The sequence below is a fragment of the Heterocephalus glaber genome, unplaced genomic scaffold (assembly GCF_053883595.1).
Source record: "Heterocephalus glaber isolate CG9 unplaced genomic scaffold, H.glaber_assembly_v1.0 deba00001509, whole genome shotgun sequence".
NCBI lineage: Eukaryota > Metazoa > Chordata > Mammalia > Rodentia > Bathyergidae > Heterocephalus > Heterocephalus glaber.
In genome coordinates this window covers 45,689,249-45,714,047 of record NW_028258325.1, presented here as the reverse complement: position 1 = coordinate 45,714,047, position 24,799 = coordinate 45,689,249, and the positions used below count along the sequence as shown (strand labels likewise).

The following is a 24,799-nucleotide window of genomic DNA, read 5'->3' as shown; positions in this document are numbered from 1 at the left end:
ATCCCCTGGTTAAGGTGATGTCTACCAGGTACCTGGCACCATAAACTTATTGTTATTTTTCCCCCTTTTTAGTCAACAAACATTTTAGGGGAGATACTTTGAGGTAATGGGATTAGCCTATTTGTCTTTATCCCTTCACCCACTAATTTTAGCATTCATTTGTTGATCTTACCTGCAGCAACTATTACTATGGTATCTGGTGATTTTCTATTTTCCTCATTTTTTCTACAATTATTAGTTTCCCTCTTTTGTTATTTGAAATTCTACTGTAAGAAAGCGTCATCTCTTTTTTCATTCACTCATTTCTATCAGTATGGACTGATAGAAACTTATTTTACTCTTTTGGTTATATTATAATATTATCATTATTTGTTTTGTTGCTCAAATTATTCCAGTACTGGACACTGGGAACTATTTCAGGTTGTGTTTTTGACTAGTCATATTTTCTATTTATTTTTTAAAGCACTGTTGCATAAGTTCCAGGCACATCTAATATTTCTCTTGCTCCAAGGGAATCTGGGTCCTTTTCTAGCAGAGAGATTTCAAAATGATCTTCAACCTTTCTCTTGTTTCATAATAATAGATATATTTTTTAATGTTTTATTTTGAAATTTTCCCAATATACACAAACACAGACAGCCTAGTACTATACTATTTGTAGCAAGTAGTCCAGAGAGTCAAACAAGAATGCCTGTGGCAAGGCACCCTAAATGGTCCGGATTAATTGACAGCTTCCCTAAGGTTTGGAACTTCCTTATAACTTAGGGCCAACCTAAAGAAGTCAAATATATATTCTCAACCAATCACATAAGGTGCCTTGCTTCTGGATAGCCATCTACAGCTTCTCCATGCAAACACCGTCCAACCAAGATGTACCAGAAGCCTTTCCCATTTTCTGCTTTTCATAGCTGTATGGCACTTTATTGTTTATGACCATAGTTTATTCAATTAACCTTCAACTTATGGACATTTGGGCTCTTTTAAATATTTTGCTTTTGTAAACAAGTTACATGCATTGGGCATGTCCCATTGTATAAAGTCTTAAAAATAAATTAAAATGCTAGATCAAAGAGTAAATATATGTATAATTTTGCAAAATATTGTTAGATTCCTTTCCTACCATTTTCCATTCGCAACAGCAATGAATGAGAGGATTTACTTTCCATATCCAATGGAATGCTGTCAAATTTTTGGATTTTTATCAATCCAGTAGGTGAAAAGTGAGATCAGCCTATGGTTTTAATCTGAATTTCTCTAATTATGGGCAAGATTAAGCATCTTTTGTATTCTTAAGTGTTATTTGCAATTATTCTTCTATTAAATGTCTGTTCACATGTTTTACCAATTGAGCTCCTGGTCTTTTTAAAAATCCTTCAAATTTAGGCACATACTATATAGGAGGAATATTAGCATATTTTTACATACATTGAAAGACTTTTTCTAGTTTTCAGCTTTTTGTTTCACTTTACACTTTCTTATACATATTTAATGTGTGTTTCTTAACTTTTTAGATAACTTAATTGTATTTTACCCTTTGTTCTGGATTTTGAGTGACTGGAAAGTTTCCTCCACTCTCAGTTTATTAAAAATTCATGCAATTTCTCCTACTAGACTTAAGTAGTCCTCTTTTTCTTTTTAACAGCTTTATTAAAATAGATTTCACATATTATAAAATTTACCCATTTAAAGTATACAGTTTTATGGTGTTTGATTTCTTGAATTATTTTTTTAGTGGTGATAATACATATATAGAACAGTAAATTTGTCATTTTCACCACTTTTAAATGCGATTTGATGGCATTCATTACATCCATTCACCATGTTGTGCAACCATCACCATTTGCAAAACTTTTTCATCACTCCAAACAGAAACTGTTTTAATTAGTTTAATTAGTTAACTGTTTAGTTTTGATTAAAGCTAATTTTAATTAGTTTTTAGTTTTAATTTTTATTTTTAATATAAAAATATTATTATTAGTTTAGTTTTAATTCATTTTAAATAGTTATTAAACTGTTTAATTAGTTATTGAGAGCTTCCCATCTTTTCTCCTCCAGGTCTCTGCTAACGTCTATTTTGCCTCTGAAATTGTCTATTCCAGAAATTTCATATAAGTGGTTTCATACAATATTTTTCCTTTAGTGTCTGGCTTCCTTAACTTGCCATGTTTTCAAAGTTTTCCAAACTGTAGCAAACATCAAAACTTCACTCTCTTTTAAGACCAAGTGATATTCCACTGTATGACTTACACCATGCTTTATTAATTTATTTGTTGATGGACACATGTTGTTCCCACGTCTAAGTATTAGAAATAATGCTATAAACAGCCCAGGAAGCCAACCTACTATTAACACTGGTGTACAAATGTCTATTAGAGTCCTTGTTTTTTATTCCTTTGAGTCTTTTGTATTCCTTTGGATACCTAGGAGTGAATTGATGGGTTGTTTGATAACTTTAGCTTTTTGAGGAACTGGTTATATGGGTTCAGCTTGTCCTGACTGCAGCTGTTCTGAGCATGACTACTAGTGAGTAATTCTGTCAGTTTTCCCTTCACAGTTTTCCAGCACACTGTAAATAAACAAAACCATTAGAGTGGTATGTGGAACGTTATGACTGGACCTTGATTGGACCCTGGTGTTTTTAGCACCAGGAATGTGCCAGAAGTATTTGATATTAGCTTGAGATAAACCAGGCATATTTCTGGCTTGGATAAAGTCACTTTTGTCCTATTATATACACCCCTCCTTTTACCCCAAATCAAAAAGATATAACTTTTACTGCCACCCAGGACTATTCTCAGTAAGTCTAATAAACTGTGCTCTGTGCAGCCCTGAATCTGTCTGCTTCTTTTCCTTGGTCTTACCATGCCTTGGGGCCAGTTTTCATACACAGGATTGGTCTGGAACACTGCCAAACTGTTTAACTCAGTGACTGCGTCATTTTATATTCCCACTGGCTGTTTAAGAGAGATCTTGTTTTTCCATAGCCTTACTAATACTTGTTATTTTCCACTTCTGGTTTTTATAAAAAATAGTCATCCTAGTAGCTGTGGAGTGGTATATCACTTCACATTTCTGGTTTTGCTTTGCATTTCTGTAATAACTAACAATGATGAGTATATTTTCTGGTGCTTATTGACCCATTTAAATATTTTCTTTGTAGAAATATCTAGTCAGGTCCTTTGCCATTTTTAAAATGGGTTGTATTTTTGTTACTGAGTTAGAGAAGTTCTCTATGTATTCTAGATATTAAACCCTTTTCAGATAGATGAATTACAAATATGCTCTCTCATTCTGTAGATTTTTTCACTTTCTTGAAAATGTCATTGGATGCAAAAAGATTTTTACTTTTGATGGAGTCCAATTTATATATTTTTCTTTTGTTTTTCATGTCTTTGATTTTATAAGAATTCACTATCAAACTCAAAGTCCTTAAGATTAATCCTTGTATTTTGTTCTAAGAATTTTATGTTTCTAGGTCTTATATTTAGGTTGTTGGTCCAATTTGAGTTAGTTTTTGTATATGGTATGAGGTAGGAATCTAACTTCATTATTTGTGGCTAACCTTATTTCAGCACTATCTATTAAAGAGATTATTCTTTCCTCTTTGAATGGACTTAACATCCTTGTCAAAAATCAACTAAACAGCAATGCATGGATTTATTTTTAAGTTATTTATTTTTTATATACAGAAAGTATTTATATATGTTTATAGTATAAAATGATTATATTCCTTATGGGAAGTAGGTTCATGTACATATCTTCTTTTTATTTTCTTTCCACTCTCTTCCCTCCCTCTCCTTCCATCTCAAGATCCCTTTCTCACTTACCAAAGATCTGTCTTCCTACTTGTCTATCTTTTCTTTTACTCTTTAATTTATTTATACTTTGAATCTCTATGTCTATTCTTATGTCAGAACCACACTGTTTTATTACAATAGATTTTTGGTTAATTTTGAAATAGAAGTGTGAGTCCTTTAACTATGTACAAGTTTTCCAAGATTCTTTTGTTAGAGTTCCTTGAAATTCCATATTTATTTTGAGGCTTGATTTTTCTATTTCTGCAATAAAGGCATGACAATTTTTATAGTTAATGAATTGAATCTGCAGATTGATTTGGGTAGTATTGACAACTTGAAAATATTAAGTCTTCTTATCTATGAACCCAGGATATCTTTACATATATTTAGGTCTTGTAAGGTACTTCTTGATACTCTTTAATAGAACACTAATTTGGTGAAAATCACGCAACTCCTTCTAAAGTTACTATGGAACACACTGACCAAAAAGTCCTAAATGTTGAATGATAGCATTAAAACACATTTCACTGCAATTCACAAAGTATCACTTTATTTTCATATAAATAATTGCTACTGATGAAGGGAAAAATTTTTGACTATCAGTACTTACTTGGTAAACTACTTTTCTAGGGCACTGATGAAGGAATATAGAATGTATCTTCAAAGTGGCAGGGGACATAGGGACAAGCACACAAGATTGAAAGCATAAAAGCATATTCTCATGAGGACCAAGCAATCCTTGTTATTGGAGGACCAAATGGAATCATCATTAATATAAGTAGAATCAAAGTTCACAATCTGTAAGTCTTTCTTCAGGTATGCATGATTCAGCTTATTTACAGTTCGAGCGAAGGCATATTTAGAAGCACAACTATATGCTTCTAAACTGTACACTTTCTTGAAGTGCAGATCAAAAAATGGATTGTCCTAGAAGAGAAAGAGAGACACGATTTAATTTGTAACCATGAAAGTAGTTTCCTGGATTCTTTCATATTCTCTTGGGTATGTTTTTTTGACTGTAAAGTATCAGTGTAAAATATATTTCTGAAATGTACAAGTGAGTTTCTTAAAACTACCTACTTCAAATATAATTTTTTAAAAAGAAATAAACAATAAGAAAAATTAAACCAGGCATGGTGGCATGTGCTTGTAATATCAGCACCCAGAGAGGCTGAAAACAGGAAGATTGCAAGTTCAAGCCCAGCTTGGGCAATTTAATGACATTTTCTTGAAATAAAATATAAAGGCTCTAGGGATATATCTCAGCATGAAGGCTCTGTGTTCAATCCCCAGTATCTCACACACACACACACACACACACACACACAAAGAAAAATTACTTTTTTTTTTGGTACTGGGGATTGAACTCACGACCTTGCACTTGCCAGGCAGGCGATGGCACCACTGAGCTAAATGCCTGGCCCGAAAAATTACTTTTAAGCATCTATGTCTTCTTAATTATACAAATGAAACAGATCATAGAATGTGGAGTAATCAATTCTTCCCAATACAGTGAATTTCAGAGAATGAGTAAGGATGGAAGAAGAGAATAAATTCACTTATACACTTGTGGAAGGGAGAAAAGATTTCTCTCTGTCTTTACTAGGACTTGGGTCCTTTAACTGATCTTTAAAGATGAGTAGGGGAAACACAAGATGGCTAATTGAACTTTAGCATACTGCAGATCACCATCTTGATGACTTTTAAATTAACAGCAAACTACACCTGTAATCCCAGCACTCAGGAGGCTGAGGCAGGAGGATTGCTGTCACTTTGAGGCCAGCCTGGGCTACAGCGAGAGTTTAAGGCCAGCCTGACCTACATAGCGAGACCCTGCCTAAAATGAAATAAAATAAAATGAAATAAATAAATAAAATTAACAGCAAGGTATTATCTTTGACATTAATAGTCTAAGGACCACTAGGTCATTTGACAGAAACTGAAAAATTATTTCAGATTGCCTCCTATTGGACTACTATATTTCTAGTGGAGGTGTTTTCAAGAAAAGCAGACATTATACCTAAACTAATCTATGTCTTATAGCTTAAAACAATAACAATTGCTACTGTTATTAACCACGGTGATAGTGAGGCTTGCATTTATACAATGTACAGTATACATTTTTGTTTAGAAAACGCTTTTACACTCATTATCTGTCAAACTCTTAACTCTCCTTGAGGGGAAAGATTCTGCATTATTTATCATTGTGTTCCTGGTGTTTATCCATGGCAACTACTAAGTTCCCAACAAATCAGTGTTGGATTGATCTGAAGTAGTTTTATATAAATGAAGAAGCAGAGGTAAATGTTACTCTAAATGACAAAGAAGCATGGAGGGACAAAACCCCCCAAGAGTATCAACTCATTAGCATGTGGTAGGTAAACATTATATACAAACAACTTATATATTTTCAAATAGGAACATTCTTGTAAAACGCAGGAAAAAGAACATGTCTTGAAGTTAGATGATCATTTTTGATTCTCAAATATAACTAGCTTACTACTGTACTTGTCTGATTTGATCATCACTTTTTCATTGTTGTTTTGTTTTATTTTTTTGAGACAGTGTCTCGCTTTGTAGTGCAGGTTAGATTTGAACTCACTATGTAGCCCAGGCTAGCCTTGAACTTGCAGTGATCCTTCTGCCTCAGCCTCCCGAGTGCTGGGATCACAGGCATGCATCACCATGCCTGGATAACCATCACTTTTTTCTCCATTTCAGATAGAGTTGCTATGAAATTTATATGAGATTAATCATATGAATTGCCTAGTATGGAGTTTAATAAATTATAATTCCCTTTCTCAGATTGATATTAGGGTTAATACGTGTTCCTTCTGTAGTTTTCTCTCCAAATTTTTGCTCTTCATCATGTAGAAAATTTCCTTCATGTCTTTGAGATCCTTAGAAAGGAAGAACCTTTTCCTTTCATGAAATACTTGAAGGCTGAACAGGCTTGCACGTAGAATGTAAGTCCCTTCCTTCTTTTCTTCATCTCTCTCCCCGCCTTCTTTCTTGTTTTGATAGATTTCTAGAGCTAAAGGGGGGATCTCACAGATTATTTAGTAATCCCTTGCTCAGAGTTGGGTAATAGTTTTCAGAGAAGTGAAATTCAGGCCGTACTTGTAGTTATTGGCAGAGCTAGGACAAGAATCAAAATGCCAGCCAGCCGGCCCCATCTTTTGCTCCATAGTTCTGTCCGCCTCCAGATCCTGCATTGTTTTTATTTCTGCTTCATGAATTGACTTCAGTATCAGTTCCATTTCATTTTAGTTGACAACTTTCTGGCATGAAATTGCTCTATTTACAATTGTATCAGTGCCATTGAGAAAAATGTCATAAATGCTGACTCCCGAGGATTCAATTCCAAGAGAGAGAAGTAGAAATTCTCAGGACAGTGATGTATTTTTACTTAATCTGTAGAAAATAAATCTTTAAAAGAACTACTTTTTTGATAGGATAGTTTTTCTTCTAGCAATTTTATATTACAGGTCTCAAGTGGTAAGAAAAATAAAAACACTCAGCTTCTCTTTTGTATTTAGTTCACTATCAAAGATCAAGATCTTCAAACAGAAGGGGGAGGAATAAGTAATGCCGAGAGCCTGAGAGGCCAAGAAAGGTATGACAAAGATAGAACATAGCTAACTGCTTCCAATGAGTCAAAGTTGCCAGGCCTGATGGACATGCCCCAGGCATTAGCCAAAATTATAGAAAATAATTGTGATATTAGTAATAGTTGAGAAATGTGAGAAAAGAGAAGAAGAAAAAAAGAAATTGGGAAAAAATTGAGTGAAGACAATTCCTGAACTAAATACTTTGGCAAACTTGATGTGGATTACTGATATAATTCAATGCAGCACAGAAATTGAGCAGTATAGAAAAGTGTAAAGTACAGAAAAGTATAGAGAAGAAAATAATTTTTAACTCACATAAGGTAACTATTATTAAAGTACTGGTTTGTTTCATTTGTGACATATTTACACACATACACATACCTACATGTATTTTTTGTACTAAAATTTAAGATGTAGATTTCAATAACATGATAGAGTAAGTATGTAAATTTGACATACTGTTCAGTAAAGTTTTGTATTCAGCTGAGTTTTTAAAACCTTATTAAATGCTAGGCCAGGGATTTAGCTCAGCTACACTGCACCTGCCTTGCAAGTGCAAGGTCCTGAGTTTGATCCCTGGTACTGAAAAATCTTATTAAATGCTGAACAATTGTGTTCTGAGGTATTCTTTTGGAAACACATTTTCTTGTAATGGTTCCATCCCATTCCATCTCATGGATATGCAATAATATATTTAACCAATTCCTAAGTAAAATTTAAGGTAAAATATATTTTCAGAAAAATCTGTGAGTGCTTAGGAAACAAACAATGAAATCTAGCATTCTTTCACCAAAGGGTCCTGCCAATGCACTAAATTTTAAAAGTATAATTCTTGGGTGATAGTCAATTAATAGCTGAAAACATATATTTATTTCAGTACAGGATAAATTTTAGATATTCATAATAGATGAGTAATTCATAAATTAAGGCAGAATTAAGTACTTAGGGCTAATTGTCCACTCTAGCCATAGAGGTCTGGTATACTATAAAATTCATAATATAAATCTTTAATAAGTGACTGAACAAAGGAATGAATAAACATATGAACTTATGAAGGCTAAATAAGTAATCTAAAGGCTAATTAATACATTTCTGGATAAAGTTTACTTTTACCACTTAATAGTTATGTGACTTTGACCCGTTCAATTAGTCTCTTTAAATCTCATTTCCTTCATCTGTAAAATGGGAGTAGTAGAATCAAATTCATGGATTTTATGATAATTTTCTAAAATTAAATATAGAAGGGGCTTAGTTTGTTTCCTGGCACCTATTAAGAGTTCACTAATTGTGGGATAGTAGCAGGCAACATACTAATACTAGTAGTAATGATAACCATCAATTGCTTAGAGATCAATACTTGGATGAAGTCTTAAATGCTCTGTTCATTAAATCTGTATCATACTATAGATCTATCAAAATTCAAGATATTAGAAGAGTTGATAGGCTAAACTATCAACGAGACTTATAGTATTAAGAATAAATAGAATAAAGTTCTAATTCACTCAACAATTACACCACAAATATTGAGTGCCTAATATCTATGAGGCAGAAAACTAAGATAAAGAATAAAAATCATGGTCCCACTATTTAAGGAGCTTCCCATCCAGCAGGGAGATAGGGTAACCCTAGAACTGCAGTTTGGGGTTATGGCTGCAACTATTTACATCCATAATGACTGGGTGTATAGGGGTATGGTGCCACATGTAGGACTTTTCCCAGTGGGAAATATGAGAATGGGTTAAAACGTTAGGGTGATTGCACAGTCTAAGCCTTAAGAATCAGTACTTAATTAAGTAGTGTGGACATATAAGCCTCAAGGGCTGGGGGTAATGAGTTCTTCATCAACAGAAGAGTTCAAAGACAGAATGGGAAAGCTATGTGGGGAAGACTGAAGCACTCACCCTTTTCCCCCTTTTAACTCTAAAGTTGTAGGGATTTCAAGTAACGTGATCCTTCTGGCAGATGAAGTCGGCTGACAGAGGGAAGGAATCTCTAAAACTTACAGAAGAAACTGGAATGGAGAGAGTATTGGTAGAAGGGTCGTATGTTTGGAAAAATGGCATTCAAAGTTTCAGAATTGCCTGGTAGTTGTGTTTAACGTGTTAAGAGAATTTGAGAAAGATACTTTCAAATTTAATAGGCAAAATTCACAATTAAACTCATAAAAGCAGAACAAAAAACCAGTAGATCATCCCAGAAAATTAATCCATACTGCTTAAGAATAATATAGCGTCATGTTAACACTTAGTACATGCCAAGAACATATGAAATAGGATATTGAACATGAAGATCCCCAGCATATTGATCCAATATCTCCCTTATAAAATGTAACACTTACTGTATCTGCTTCTTTTCCATCAATCATTTGCAGATCATTCAAAGACCACTTTTTTGTTACTTCATATTTTTCATCTAAACCTATTCTGTAGTGTTTCACCATAATTATTTTAACTTCTTCATTTTTGGTCACTGTAGGACAGAAAAGTACTTAGTTTACATAAATTCTTCAAAGATGATAAACTATTCAAGTCACAGTTTTCAGTACTTATGTATATCTTTTTATTTAATGATTTTGAACCTGCATTAGAACTGCACTCCAAATCTGAGCCGTCATGGATATAAACATTCATGAACATGCCTCTAAATTGGTTCCCTGGATTAACTTGATTTTTGCTACAGCCACAGCCATGTCTGTCAGATAGAACATTAAGCTATGTCCTCTGAGCACTGAGTGGTGGGGAGTGGGGCTCAACTTGGGGCAGGAAATAAAAGGCTTAGCATTAGCACAAAGTCAGTGCCAAAGTGCTTACCAGAACAATTTGGAATTTCAATTTATGACGATATAAGAAAGTGAGGTAAGAAAAGCAAATAGTTCTGCTCACATAACAATGCAGAATTGTAGAGTGACCAAGCAGTATTACAGAATTCGGATACTTTTTCTAAATTGGCAGTGATCTGTAGAATGTAGAAGTGCCTGTATCCCAGCTACCATTGACCTGATTGGTATTGTTTGAGATTTTTAATTCTTTCAAGTGTGTCTCTCAAATTTTAGTGTTAAAAATGTGCCACCAGCACAGACGGTTTTAGTACTGTATTTGAAAGATGTGGAAAATCTTTGCTTATTTTATGTAAACAAAATAAGGGAAATTTCCTGGTCTTAAAATCATTTGTCTTTGGTCTCACATAAACACATCAGAAGAATCAACAGTTGAGCACAGAGTTCCTGCGTTGAAAATTATCAATGAATTAATAAAAGGAGTATTTACTGAGTAGTTGCTATTTGCGTATTAGATTATAAGTGCCACAGGGGAGGCAAGTAATAGACATGGTCTCTGCTCTCTAGAAATGTATGGTTTGATTAAGGAGATAAAGCTAACACATGAGTCACATCTAATAGTATATTACTAAGCTGTGGTAGGTACGGATTGAATGTCTAAATAAATTTTTTCCAAATGAATAATGCCATTTATAGAGTCGCAGGCTGGTCTTTTAAGAGTAAGACAAGTTTGATTTGGAATAGACCTTCTCTTGATTCTGACAAGTACTGCTTTATTGTACTGCTGTGGTCTGAATGTTTCCCCTGAAGCTTTTGTGTGGGAAACTTAACTCTATTGCAATAGTGTTACAAGGTGGCACCTTTGAGGAGAGATTGGGTCATGAGTGTCTGCCTTCAAGTATGGGTTGACTGTGGTCACAGGAGTGGGGTTGTAATTGTGGGATGAGTTCTTGATGAAAGGCTGAGTGTAGCCTACTTCCCTTCCCCCCTTTCTCATTTTCTCACACACTCTCATCCTTCTGCCTTCCACTATGGGATGACACAGCAAGAGTGTGACCTGACTTGACCTTGGACTTCCCAGCCCCCAGAATTATAAGACATAATCTCTGCTCTTAAATGACCCCACCTCAGGTATTCTGTCAGCACAAAATGTACCAAGACCCATGCCTTCCTACTCGTGTAGATATAAAACACTATATTATAATAAAATTAGAGTGATAGCTATGGGATGTGGAGCAGATTATATGTTTAACAAGAGTTCTGAGAAGGGAGAGAATTGATATAGTAAAAGAAGGATTTACAAAAGAAATAGAATTTGAGATGAGGCTTTAACACTAGTGTACTTTGGAAAGGCAGTGGTCATTCTGAAGGCATTTCTAGAAGAAAAGCATGAAAAAATGAATATAAAGTAGCAGCTAAACTCCACAAGGTAGAAAGAAGAAACCAGATTGTATAGATTGGTTGATGTTAGCACATGGTAGGCAATAGAATTAATTAGATTGAGGAAGTTGTGAAAGTGTTTTGAAAGACTCTGGATTTAAAAAGCAACAAAAGCCACTATGATGTTACGATATCTGAATTCATTCTTTTCACAGGAGAAATGGGAGGCTGGCCAGGATATCAAGGGCTAAAGAACTGGGGCTGGTGGAGGAAGTAAATTTCCTCTGAGGGTAAAGGTGATACTGAAATAAAGGTGACCAGTTGCTAGAGAAGGGAGCCAGAGCAGATTGACAAACCTAAGACTTGCAAGCTCATGCTGCAATACCTACTGTCAGTGTTCTTCCTCCTTGAGCACGGTGCTGATAACATGGTGCCCTGTTAAAGGAGTATTTCCTTGGTAGTGGCAATGCACAGGATACATTAAAGGAGAAAAGAAAGAGGAATTAGAGAGCCCTGGGGGAGACAATGTGGCTCAGTGGGCTCTGGCATTAGAGGTTCTGGAGTCAAGTCATGTACCACAGTATGGTGTGATGAAGTTACTTGATCTCTAGAGAGAATAAACCTCATTTTTTCATGTTGTAAAGTGAACATCAGAATGACACAAACTTATAAAGATTGAAGCAAATAAAATATGTAGAGGACTTGGGGAGGTATGTACTTTCAGTATCTCTTAGTTATTTTCTTGTTGCTGAGACATAATATCCAACACCCACAATTTAAAGGAGAGATTTATGTTGGCTCATAGCTTAGTCCACAGTTGGCTAGCTCCAAGATAGAAATGGCATGGCAAAGGGGCATAGTAGAGGAAAGATGCTCACATTATTTCGGCACAGGAAGAAAAATAAGGAAGTGGGGAGGGAGATATGCCCTTCCTGGTCATGCTCCCACGATCTACCTCTAATCATGCTTCACCTTCTAATAGCACATTCAGCTATGGATTCCTCAGTGGACTAATCCACTGCTTAGTATGGCACTCTGTGATCCAAACACCTTTCAAACATGAGGCTTTGGGGGAACACCTCAGATTTAAATCGTAACGTAGTAGTAGTTGAAAGGTTTTGGTTTGTTTGTTTTATAGGCTGTTGTGGTAATGTAGGCATAGGATGTGGTTAATGGTATCAGAAGTGGTAAATCCAAGGAAGGTTGTAGATGAGGCATTGACAGCACTGGATGGAAACCCAACAGTGGATGCAAACCGAAATACAAAAGTATGGAGGGTGAGCTGGCTGGGTGGAAAAATGAGTTTGTTTTTGACATATAGGTGAGGTATCTACAAATTGTCTCAGGAGAGAATGAGATTGCAAGTTTTGTACTTTAGAAATGGATATATAGATTCAAGATTTTGTGTGTGATGAGGTTTTAAGACCAAGTTTAGAGGGAAAAGAGGAGAGGAAAGAGGTAAGAAAAAGTGAAGAAAAAAGAGATGCTAGCAAAAAGGTCTGAGAAGGCCTTTGGAAAGAGACCAGCACAATAGTGTAATGCCATGAAATCCAGAGGATGAAATATTCCAAAGGTTTGGAGACATTCCTGTGAAGTCATTTTTGTTGGGTGAGGCAGAGTTCAGTCCCAACACTGCAAGTGATCTGGGGAATGTCATCGATTTCTACTGTGAAGGCAGTTTCTCCACAATGGTGAGGGCAGAAAGCGATGTTCAGGACTCCTTCACTCACTGGTGCTGACTGAGTGCACATTGTGCGCTGGTCCTTGGTTTAGGTAAGATTTAAAAAGAAAAATTTAAGAAAGGAGGCTGAAGGCTATGATTTTGGTCATCCATTCCATAAGTTTGAAAGAGGAGGGATGGCATATTTTGGGAACAGGGGGGTTGATGGAGGGGCATGTTTGGAGAGGGTCTCAAGCAGATGACCTGGGGTCAATGAATTTCAGCTCAAAGATGACCTGGGGTCAATGAATTTTGGCTGGAATCATTCAGACTTTGTGCAGAAGTTGGTGGGAGCTTCTGCCCAGTTGTACTTCTTAGCCCTAAGAAATGGTTCATCTGCATAGGTCTACATGTTCACTTTGGGAAGAGAAAAGGATTAGAAGAGAAACATTAGGTTGATGCATTGAGGTGGAGGCACAGCTGATTTTGTCATGCTGACTAAGTACAAGATCTTGAAGGCAGTTCCTTCTACTAGGAGGCAGTTGTATCCATGCAGACAAAAGGTCTACCCCAAAACCTAAGGATAAGCTGAGTGTGGTGGTACATGCCTGTGATCATACCACTCTGTGAGGCTGAAGTGGGAGGAATGCAAGTCTGAGCCCAGCTTGGGGAACTTAGTGAGACCCTCTCTTAAAAAAAAAAAAGGGCTGGGGATGTCACTCAGTGGATAGGCCCTAGATTCCATCTTCAGTGCTAAAGGACAGTGTACTTGTTCCAGCTACACATCTTACATCTCACTAGTTACTTCAAAGGGTGAAAAAGAGTGAGGATGGGAAAATATAGAGACATATGTGAATATGGTATGAAAATATACTTTTTCAGGGGACAAATTCCACTGTCTTGTCTACATTCTGATAATCAGCTGATTAACTGGAAAGCCACACATTCAACTCAGTAAGATGATAAATGTTCAAGTACCCTTTTGTACCAAGCACGGTGCTAGGAATTGAAAAACTGAATTCCTACAGAGCACCATTCCTGCTTTCCTAGACTGCAGGGAAGGGGGCTTCAGGCAGAAAAAGTGTGTTCACCATGCTGTGAATGAGGCAGGGACAGGGAAGGGGAGGGACACAGAGGAGGGACATGTTCATCTACTGGACTTTGGGAGGAGCTTCCAGAGGAAGGTAATCTGAGCTGTAAAGGGTAGTAGGGGTTAGGGAAAGAAGAAAGGGCCAATAGGAGCCTGGAAGAGCACGGGGACAAAGGTGTGCCATACTCGACACTTTGAGTAGTTAGAAGGATTTGGCATTGTCGGCCTGAGGTATGACTATGGACAAGTGGTAGGAAGTGAGGTAGGCAGGAGTTAGCCCCTGAAGAGTCTGGAATGCAAAATAAGGAGTTCAAGTGTTATTCTAAAGGCTGTGTGTGTGTGTAAAATTTTAATTGAATGGACAGGCTTACATTCTTACATTTATATTTTTAGAAGATTATCTTGGAAAGTTCCATAAAGGATGTGTTGGAGGTGGGGACTGTCCCACTAACAGCAAATTAAGAAAAGATCATTCTTTAAAAGTTAACCTTTAATCAAAGGATGTAGCACACAGAGAGTATAGCTCCTTCATTCGACACAAGAGCCTTTTTTAAGGCTAAGTGTCTTCAAGCATTCGCTTTGCCATGAGCCAAAGAAATCTGCTCAGGCTGGAGTTGACGCCAACCCCTGATTTCCATACTTGAGCTTTGCTGCCAGCTGAAATTAAATGGCATCTCCACATTAATGCAGTGGCAAAATGGAAACTTATCACATTGTCTTAAGACAAAAATGTGTTAGAGTGAAAATGGAAGCGTTGGTTTCACTAACACCAGAACTTCTATTGTGGTCTCAAGAATGGTATCTATAGGGCCGAGGATTTAGCTCAGTGGTTCTGCTGCCTGCCTCGAAAGTGGAAGGACCCGAGCTCCAACCCTGGAAGCAAAAAAAAAAAAAAAAAAAAAAAAAAAAAGAATGGTATCTATAGATCAGAAAACTTCAGAATTTAAATATTTTAGTTTGGGGGCAGGGATTTAGCTCAGTGGTTCCATCGCCTGCCTCGCAAGCGGAGGGACCCGAGTTTGATCCCCGCTAACAAAATAAATAAATAAATAAATAAATAAATAAATAAATATTTTAATTGACATCTTTGCAATTCCAACCTTAACTTCATAGCAATCATTTATTTTTGCTTTAATTTTAAAATAATCTTTGCCATTAATAAACGCCTCTTTTATCATGGCTAAATAATATTTATTTAGGAAGGTAAAAGGAAAGAAAATTGATCAACTGATTAAATATAATTTTGAAGAACAGAGGAAAAACAGTAGTTACAAGTGAGTTGCATATAAATACTTTAAATAAATAAACAATTCTTTTATTTTATAATCTTAATGTTGAATAATTATTTTTATCATTTAAGCCAAATAATAGGAAAAATTGCTACAAGATATTGAAGAAGGAAGCCTCATGGAAATGTTACAGTGTGTTGATAATGCCTTGGAGTTATTGAGAAGACTAAAATAGTAGTTTTCTGTCTTTCTTTCTCTCTCTCTCTCTCTCTCTCTTTCTTTCTTTCTTTTTTGTTGTTGTTTTTGAGGTAGAGTCTCACTATGTAGCTCAGGCTGGTCTTGAATTCACTATGTATCCCAAGCTGGCCTCAAACTCACAGCAATCCTCCTGCCTCAGCCTCCTGAGTGCTGGGATTACAGGTGTGCACCATATGCCCAGCTAAAATAGTAGTTTTCAAATAATATTTTTTATAAAATCAATTTTTGGGCTATATTGGGTGTCTTTAAAATATTAAAGTGATTGACTGTAAGCAAGTTAGATCATGTGTTATTGATGTATTTACAAAAATAGGGGATAACGGTGGAAGAGAAGGAGAAAGATCACGTAGAACGGAGCACCAAAGAAACAAAGAGGGCCAGGCAGTGGGGCTCACACAAGGTGGGTTTTAAGGGCTCCAGTTAGCACATTCACAGTGCACCTACTGAAAGCAGTATAGCCACGTGATTAGGCACAAGTGGACCTAAATTTAGTCTCCATTTGTCACTTACTAGTTGGTGATCTGGGTGAGTTAGTCACTGTATACCACAACATTATCATCCATAATTTGGAAGGCTAAGGAAAGAGGATGGCAAGTTCACGTTCTGTCTGGGTAACTTAGTGAGAACCTGTCTCAGAACCTAAATAAATAAAAGGGGACAGGGATGTAGCTAAGTGGTAGAATGCCCCTGGGTTCAATTGTCAGTACCACAAATATATGTGTAGATGGCAGATACCATAATACATGTGAACTACTTACTATAGTGCTATAGTCTTTGGCACATGAGTAAGAAATGCAGCTATTCTTACTGGTTAGAAGCACTATGCTACAGTGGAAATAACCTGAGTTTTATAATCAGATTTACTACCTTTGACCTTGGGCTATTTACTTATGTTCTTGTGACAACAGTTTCCTCATTTGCAAAACAGGAATTTCTCCTCACTCCTAAGTGTCATGAAGATAGAAAGGAATAATGCATGTAAGCAGCACTGAATGGACTTGTTTCTGACACACAGTAGATATGCTTTCTGCTACCCCTTTTAGCTTGCATCAGTAATATTATTCTGATAATGAGAAATTTTAAATAGTTTTCCTTTTCAAAGCTATGCCATAAAGTTTCCATTCACCCTATAAATGATGCGTCTTAGATTTAGAATCATCTTGATTTCCACATTTATATTTCCATAGTAGTAAATTAGCCCCTGGGAGTAGGAGTAACTGATGACAATATTGTGGACTGTTGATTTTTGAGATAATATCTCTGCTTCTGAAGTCTGAGCTATCAGCCCTTTTAGAAATGAAAAATAAAATTCAAGGGTGGGAGTGCAGACTGGTGCAACCACTGTGGAAATCAGCACGGAAATACCTCAAAAAGGTAGGATTAGAGGTCTCATTTGACCCAGCTATTCTTCTGCTGGTTATCTTCCCCAGAGAATTAAAAGAATCATACCACAGTGATATATGTGCACCCATGTTTATAGCGAGTGGCATAGTTTGTAATCGCTAAAGCTTGGAAAGAGCCCAATTGCCCATCAACTGGAGACTGGATAAAGAAGGTGTGTTTTTTTTTGTTAATATAAAATAGAGTACTACTCAGCTATAAAGAATGAGAAACTAGAGACATAAAGCTAAATGGACGCACATTGAGGCAATACTCTTAAGTGAAATAAATAGGGCACACATGTGTAAATACCAAATAGTTTCCCTGGTGTGAGAAACTACAAGTGTAAAAAGGATTGAAATGTATAATTGATAATGTGAAATAGGAAGAAAAGATCTAAAGGGGTAGGGGAAATGGGAGGTGTAGGGGAAAGAAGGGAAAGAAAAAATATGAGAAAAGGAGAAAATGGAAACAAAGTCTTTATAAATAGGGAAGGGTGGAGGGGGTGAAGGGAGGGCAGGGGAATGGGGAAAAAATAAGAACCAAGATATATCATGTAAAGGTACAAGATCCCAATGATGAATGTAACTGTATTGTATACTTAAAATGTGCCAGTAAACTTAATGGAAAAAAAAATAAATTTCAAGTTAACAAAAAAGACTCAAGTAGAAGTGTCATCATTTCAGTATTGTTCTCGCCACCTATAATTACCCTGATTTGGAGAGTCAGAATATTTTATTTACATTTCTTCATATAGACATTTAGTGATATTCCACAAAATACTCAGTTTGTGTGTGCATATATGTGTGTATCTATGTGTGTGTGTGTGCGTGTAAGAAAGAGACAGAAACAGAAACAGAGCCAGAGACAGAGAGAGGCAGACAGACTTCATTTAAGTATCTCAGTGGTAGAGCAGTTGCCTATAATACCTGAGCCCTTGAGTTCTATTATTGCCAGCATTGAGAGGGGGGGAAAAAGAGGTAGTGCAAGAATTTGAAAGTAGAAAATCTACTTTAATATTTAAAGTTTATTCCCCATCCCACGATCCTGATTGTAACTAGGGTATCTTTTTGTTTGCTTGTTTGTTTTACTGGTATTGACATTGAACTCAGGGCCTCTGCACTGAGCTACACCTCCAACCCTTTTCATATTTTATTTTGAGACAGGGTCTTGCTAAGTCATTACACTGCCAAGGTTGGGCTGAAATTTGCAATCCTCCTGCCTCAGTCTTCCAAATTTCTGGGGTTACAGACATGCACTGATATGCCTGGCTTCCATACTATTCTGAAGTTTAGCACAGTGCTACATACCTGTAATCCCAGCTATTCAGGAGGCTGAAGCAGGAGGATGGCAAATTCAAGGCCAATTTAGGCAATTTAGTGAGATCTTATCTCAAAATATAAAATAAAAAGGGCTGGGGCTATAGCTCAGTGGTAGAGCACCCCTAAAATGGGAAATTTAGTGAGATTTTTGTCTCAGAATAAAATAAATAAAATGGCTGGAGTTATAAAATAAAATGACTGTAAAGTGCTTGCCTGGCAAATGCAAAGCCCTGGGTTCAATACCAGTACTGCCAAAAAAAATTCTTTAGTGATTTTACTTTCTAAGATCCTGAGAATTCACAAATTTAGCAACAGTAGCTCCAAAAGAAGCCTTTAAAATTACTGTTAGCCACCTCCTCTGCTTATCATCTTATTTAACACTCTTGTTATAAATGATTTGACAAAGTTCTGTTCTAACATCAAAAGCCAATGGGTGTAGGAAAATATGCAGACTTTTTATGATTCTAGAAAATGCCATTTATTTTCAAATTAACACCTATAAAGGGAAAATGTTTTTCTAAAGATATGAGAATACTTAAAAATAATCTATATGTGAATATGCATATAATTTGAAACATAACATAGTATGCTTCATTACTTGTTAAATAAATATATACATATTTGTTTACTGTATATTTTACTTTTACTGTGAATGTGTATAGTCATACATATTTCAACATGTATTTTTATAGCAAATATAAATTTCCTGAATATTTTAAAAGTTTAACCCTACTTTAAAAAAATCTTTTTTTATTTGGAATGTAATTTATCATTTTTTCCTATTAAGGATTTAATAGGGTATTACTTTATGCAGATAGAAGGGTTTCTATTCTCATTTCACAGATGTCAACAGAGACCAGAGAGGATAATTATCTTGTCCCAAGTTTCACAGCTGGTAGATGAAAAAGCATAGGCAGATTTCTTATCTGATTCCAACCATTCTGAGGTTTGTTCCACTATTCACTACTTTTTTCATTCAGTTTTGGCTAATGCTTCCATACACTGTTTTAAGTCTTTCTGAATTTCTTGAACTCATTTGTACTTATTGCACAAGTGACCTATCCCTTACTGGTGCCTGCACATTACAGAGCTCCTCTCTTCTTTATCAGAAGATGCTGCTTTGAACTGCTAGTGGTATTGGTGTTGGCCAAGGGAAGCTAATCCCAGGGAAGATAACCATGAAAACTCTGAGGTAGAGAAAACCAAGGTCCCAGGAGAGCTCCAGTGTACATCCTAGCTAACTATAGAGAAAAAAATTGAGTTTATGACATCTGATTTTGACATTCCTCAGAAAGTCATCAAGATTTAACAAGACATGACAATACTTTGGTTCCCAGACTCTTGTAAGAAGACAAACTCTGGTCAGATAAGTAGAAAGTTAAAGATAGATAGATACATGACCTCCCACACACTAAGCATGTACTATATGACTGAGCTTCATCCCTGATCCCAAACATATTTTTTTAATTGGAAAAATGCATAATGGAATTTGACTACTCTGGATCCATGAGTCTTAAAAATGTAGAACTGCTGGATTGTAGGTTGTAAAGAGAAAATGAGAACTATGTGACTCTCCTCCCTGAAAGTGGACAGCACTCAAGGTATGGAGTCCCACCTCGAAAATTATGGTGTTACCTTATTCCTATCCGTGGAAATCTTCTGGGTAAACATGGCCAAAGACTTAGGACTGCCAAACATCATTTGAACAGCTGTTCTGTCAAAATGGTTTTACCAGGATCATAAAAAGGTGTTACACTTGGGGAAAGTGCTCTCATATTAATGGATGTGATACAGAGGACAGTTGTGAAAGGTTGGTGATCTGACCTGGCTTATAATGTCATCTTCTATCTGGAGTATCATAATAGTGTCTTCTCTCCCTCATTTTTGAGAAGACCTTGATTTTTCCTTATACAATTTTGAATCATTTCTAAACATTTAATTCTTAGAAGACTTCTTTTATGCTACTAGAACAAGATTTGTTAGTTATGTAACTTGGAGGGAGCTACTAAGGTATATTTTGTAAACTAGATACATAAATTATTATGATTATCTTATTTTTAAGTTTTTCTTTAAAAATACTTGTATGCTAGTATTGTACAATGATAAGTTAGCTTTATAAAATAAGAATCAAAATAGGTACAAAATATCAAACTTTAATGTCAAAATTAGAATCTTCTCTAATGATTAAGTAAAAATATGTAATGATACAGTGATTTGGTTATTAGGACACAATAACTTACTTATTTTAATTGGCCTTTTTCTATAATTTAATTTCTTTCTTTTTCTTAATTTGATTACATTTTTGTATTTGTTGATATGCCAAGTCCCCACACTATATATGTAGAGCAAAGTATGTGTTATAAAAATATTATTATTCTTACTCTTGGGTATATATTATTGTATTTATTAGAAATTATAAGATTTGGATGTCGAGACCATAATGTTAAGTGAAATAAATCAACCATACTAGCTTAAATATCACATGGTTTCCCATATAGGAGAAACCCAGAGTGAAAATAAAGAGCAAAATAAAAGTTAGATCGTAGAAGTAGGGAGAGAGATTGTTCTCAAAGGGGAAGGAGATCAAGAGATGGAGGAAGAGATGGGGGTCTAAAAGAGGAATTGAGATGTGTTATGTGCATGTGCCACCTCCCCACGAGGAACAGGAGCATTCTGTACTACACACATGTACTAACACACTGAAATAAAAATGGGCAAAAAAAATTAAAAAATTTTTTAAAGAAGACTTTAGATAATTCTTAGTACTTCCTTTAAAGATGCTGTAATTTCCTTATGGTACTCCCTCTTGACATCTTTAGAAAGTCCTAAGATGATTATCAGTCCTAAGCTGTTATAGTTGTGTGTCTTAATAAGGTAAGTATGCCGGGAACACATAAAGTTTATAAGCTGTTTCCTCCTAAGACTCAGAAAAGTATTAAAGGGCATGGGTCCAGAGAGGGAGGGCCGAAAATTAATTGCATTAATGGTGCAAGCATTTCTATCTAAATTCAGCACAAAAATCACAGGTTAGGCAAATTAGAATTAAGTGCAAAAGCCTATTCATGGCATTTGTCATGAATTTAAAAATAATGATGGAAAATATTTATTTTACTGAAATACTTTAGAGAACATTGCCTTATCCTTAAAACTCCATCTTCTCAAACTAATTTCTATCATGAAAGTATTTTTTCTCATAAGAGAAACAATTTTAAAAAGATAATTTCTCTCTTCAAAATAAACTAGCTCAAGTCTAAATACATCTTAAGAAGAAAAACCTAAGGTTTGGTTTCTGTCTTAGGATGAAAAGGGAGAAACCTTGTTGTCTAGCATGGTTGGAAATGAGAGCTGTGTAACTCAATTCTCCAACGTATTTAAAGATATACAGAGACTTCTTTGTTGAATTTTTAAAATGAGCTCTTACACAATAAAATTGCATGCCATGTGAATGAATTCAATAAAAGATTAGGGACATAAGATTCAAAACAGAAATACATGTCCAATTTCATTTCTGAACACTTAATCAAAGCATTCTAATACAATTTCTTTCTTTCATTTTAGCAACTAAAATTTTAAAAAACTGTAGGATCCAAATTCTTAAACTTAGCATAGTTAAGTTCTATTTTAGGAAGGTGTAGGCATATATAGGAAAATAAATGCAAAAAAAAAAAAATCCTCTCTACCATCCACACACCTTTGGGTAATCTGGTTTTTGAAATGATAAAATAAAGAGCAGATTACCTGACACACAGAGGTAATACCTGTCCTGGACCGAGAACTCTATTTCTATAAACTCGTACAGATTCTGCGAGAGTGGCTTGAACAGTTTCTTCTGCAAGTCCTCCTTTACCAATGATGACATTTCCTCCTGTTCCACTTGGCCTGATTTTTGGCTCAAGCTCACGCTTTCCTTCTGCTCTGAGAGGTCTTGCTGGAATTTACAAGGCTCCCCACCTTCACTCTCTTGAACTTCTCATTCGCAGCCTGAACGCAGGCTCCGGAGCGCCGCGCTCAGTCCCTCACTGCGGAATCTGCCCAGTGGCAGCCGGGGCAGCAGCAGCCAAAACACAGCAGCGGCTCCGCCGTCACAGCTCCGCGTCCAGCCTTGGGGAGGTTGCTCGCGGGAGCTCTCCTATGGGTCCCTGCCTGGGGACCATCACAGATCTACTTGTGGAGTCTCCTGGTCATCCAGTCCAGAAGCCGGAAACCTTTCACAGCAGCACTATGCAGAGAAAGACCACTGCTTCAGCTTAATGCCATTATATACATCAGCTGTCTGGTTCTATTGATTGGGATCCGCTTCCATTAAAAACTTTGCTCTCATTGCCAAGAGACACCAGTGCTTGCTCCTAACACTTCCAACAAGTCTCTTTCCTCTCCTGCAGTGGTTTCAGACCTTTGCTTCCATGAACATCAGCACCCATTTCTGGGTCTAAATTATTTTTAAAATGGAAATTCAAATGGCCTGCTTTAATCCTAATTATTTCTTCGCTCACAAAAATATATTAAGTATCTGCTCGATAAAGCACTACATTTGCTTCTTGGGTGGGTAAACCTACTACCCTCAAGGAGTTTAGAGATGAGTACTAGCAGAGTACTATAAAATAATTATCATCAACTTGTGAAAGTGATACATGGCACAAAAGGGAAGGGAGCACAGCCCAGAAAAGGTATAGATGTGGCTGGGAGGGTCTGAAGCAGCGCAGTGGGAGAGATCTGGAGCTGGAGGAATGAGAGGAAAATGGAGAGGTGTGGGAGCAGGAGCATATTGCAGTAAGGCTCAGGGTTGCATGGCCATAGCCTTGCACTGGAAACACAGGGGTGTGCTCTACCTAATGGAATGACATCAAGAGGTGGGGCTGCTAAGAGGTGTTAGGCCAGTGGGCTTCTCCCTTCTGGATAGCATTAAGTCCCAGGAGAAAGAGGCTTCCTGCAGCCTTTGTCTGACTTGCCCTTGTTCCTTCTGCCATATGAGCTCACAGCACTCTAGTGCTCTGGACAAGGCAGCTGCCACCACACAGCTGAATTTCATGATGCCTTGATCTTTTTTTTTTTTTTTTTTGTATTAAATTCTTTTATTGGTACATTGTAGGTATACAACACAATTACATTTCTCAGTGGGAATTGTACCTTTACATAATGCATCTTGGTTCTTATTTTTTCCCCATTCCTAGCCCTCCCTTCACGCCCTCCACCCTTCCCTATTTACAAAGACTTTATTTCCATTTTTTCCATTTCTCAGCATTTTTCCTTTTCCTTCTTTCCTTTCCTCTGCCCCTCCCACTACCCCTACCCTTTTGGACCTTTTCTTCCTATTTTACATTATCAATTATTCATTCTAATCATTGGTACATTTTAGGTATACAATATAATGACATTCATCATTGGAAATTTGCACCTTTACATAGTCTCTCTTGGTTCTTGTTTTTCACCCTTGCTCAGCCCTCCTTTCAACCCCTCCAGTCCTCCCTATTTACAAAGATTTTGTTCCTATTTTTTCATTTTCTCATATTAATCCCATTCCCTTCTGTCCTTTCCCCTAGCCCTCCTACTTCCTTCCCCTTTGCCCCTTTTCTTCCTATTTCACATTACCTATTATACATTTAGTCCTTATTTACAGTTTCAGTTTCTCACACCAGAGAAACTATTCGGTATTTACACATGTGTGTCCTATTTATTTCACTTAAGAGTGTGATGCCTTGATCTTGGACCTCCCAGCTTTGAGAACTTCGAGAAAAGATTTCTGCTCTCTGTAAATTACCCAGTCTATGATATTGTTATAGTAGCACAAATGACTAAGACAGGTTTGGAAAGGACAAAAAATTGTCCTATTTTTCTGAGTTGTAGGACATATGAACTGAAAAAATGATGTTGGAAAGAAAAATTGAGGTCATATCACAAAGGCCCATAAAAGCCAGGTTGATTCTTTGGACTTTATTCTATAGAAGAGAGCCAATCAAGATTCAGGGACATTCATTTGGCCAGTCATTTAACACATTTTTATCAAAGACTGGCTATGTGCCAGGCTCTAAGAACAGGGAATACAGCAATGAAAAAAAAAGGCAAATTCTTGTTCTGTGAAGCTGAGTGGAGTAGCTGGGAAACAAAGTAATAAAGCAGTAGTAGATTTAGGGTACACTCAGCTGCAAGTAACAGAATTCGTGATGTAAAGTGAAAGTAATCTCCTGTAATAAGAGGTCTACAGGTGGGCAGTCCCAAGGTCAGCTCAAGGCTCATAGCTGTGAGTCTCAATGTGTTTTCCACTCTGCTCATCTACTATCCTTGGATGTTGGCTTCTT

At 36.3% G+C, this 24,799-nt stretch overlaps 1 protein-coding gene and 1 long non-coding RNA gene across 3 annotated transcripts in view; one reads left to right on the top strand and one right to left on the bottom strand.

The window, feature by feature from the left end:
• LOC110350236 (uncharacterized) overlaps positions 1–24,799 on the top strand; it is a 176,657-nt gene that overhangs the window by 1,584 nt on the left and 150,274 nt on the right. The window lies entirely within an intron of this gene.
• On the bottom strand, positions 4,329–23,273 carry Exoc1l (exocyst complex component 1 like). The gene is made up of 3 exons (XM_021262327.2): positions 22,242–23,273; positions 9,747–9,877; positions 4,329–4,724 (listed from the first exon to the last, which is right to left on the bottom strand). Exons 1-3 carry the CDS (start codon positions 22,360–22,362, stop codon positions 4,458–4,460), a joined length of 519 nt encoding a protein of 172 aa, XP_021117986.1. The 5' UTR covers positions 22,363–23,273; the 3' UTR covers positions 4,329–4,457.

What these genes read in the sequence shown, in the direction of transcription:
- Exoc1l (XM_021262327.2), bottom strand. Translation starts at nt 22,362, where the DNA reads ATGTCATCATTGGTAAAGGAGGACTTGCAGAAGAAACTGTTCAAGCCA. An exon ending in GTATTACCTCTGTGTGTCAG is followed by an intron (nt 9,878 to 22,241) that starts GTAATCTGCTCT and finishes TCTGTCCTACAG; the next exon opens with TGACCAAAAATGAAGAAGTT. An exon ending in ATGGAAAAGAAGCAGATACA is followed by an intron (nt 4,725 to 9,746) that starts GTAAGTGTTACA and finishes TTTCTCTTCTAG; the next exon opens with GACAATCCATTTTTTGATCT.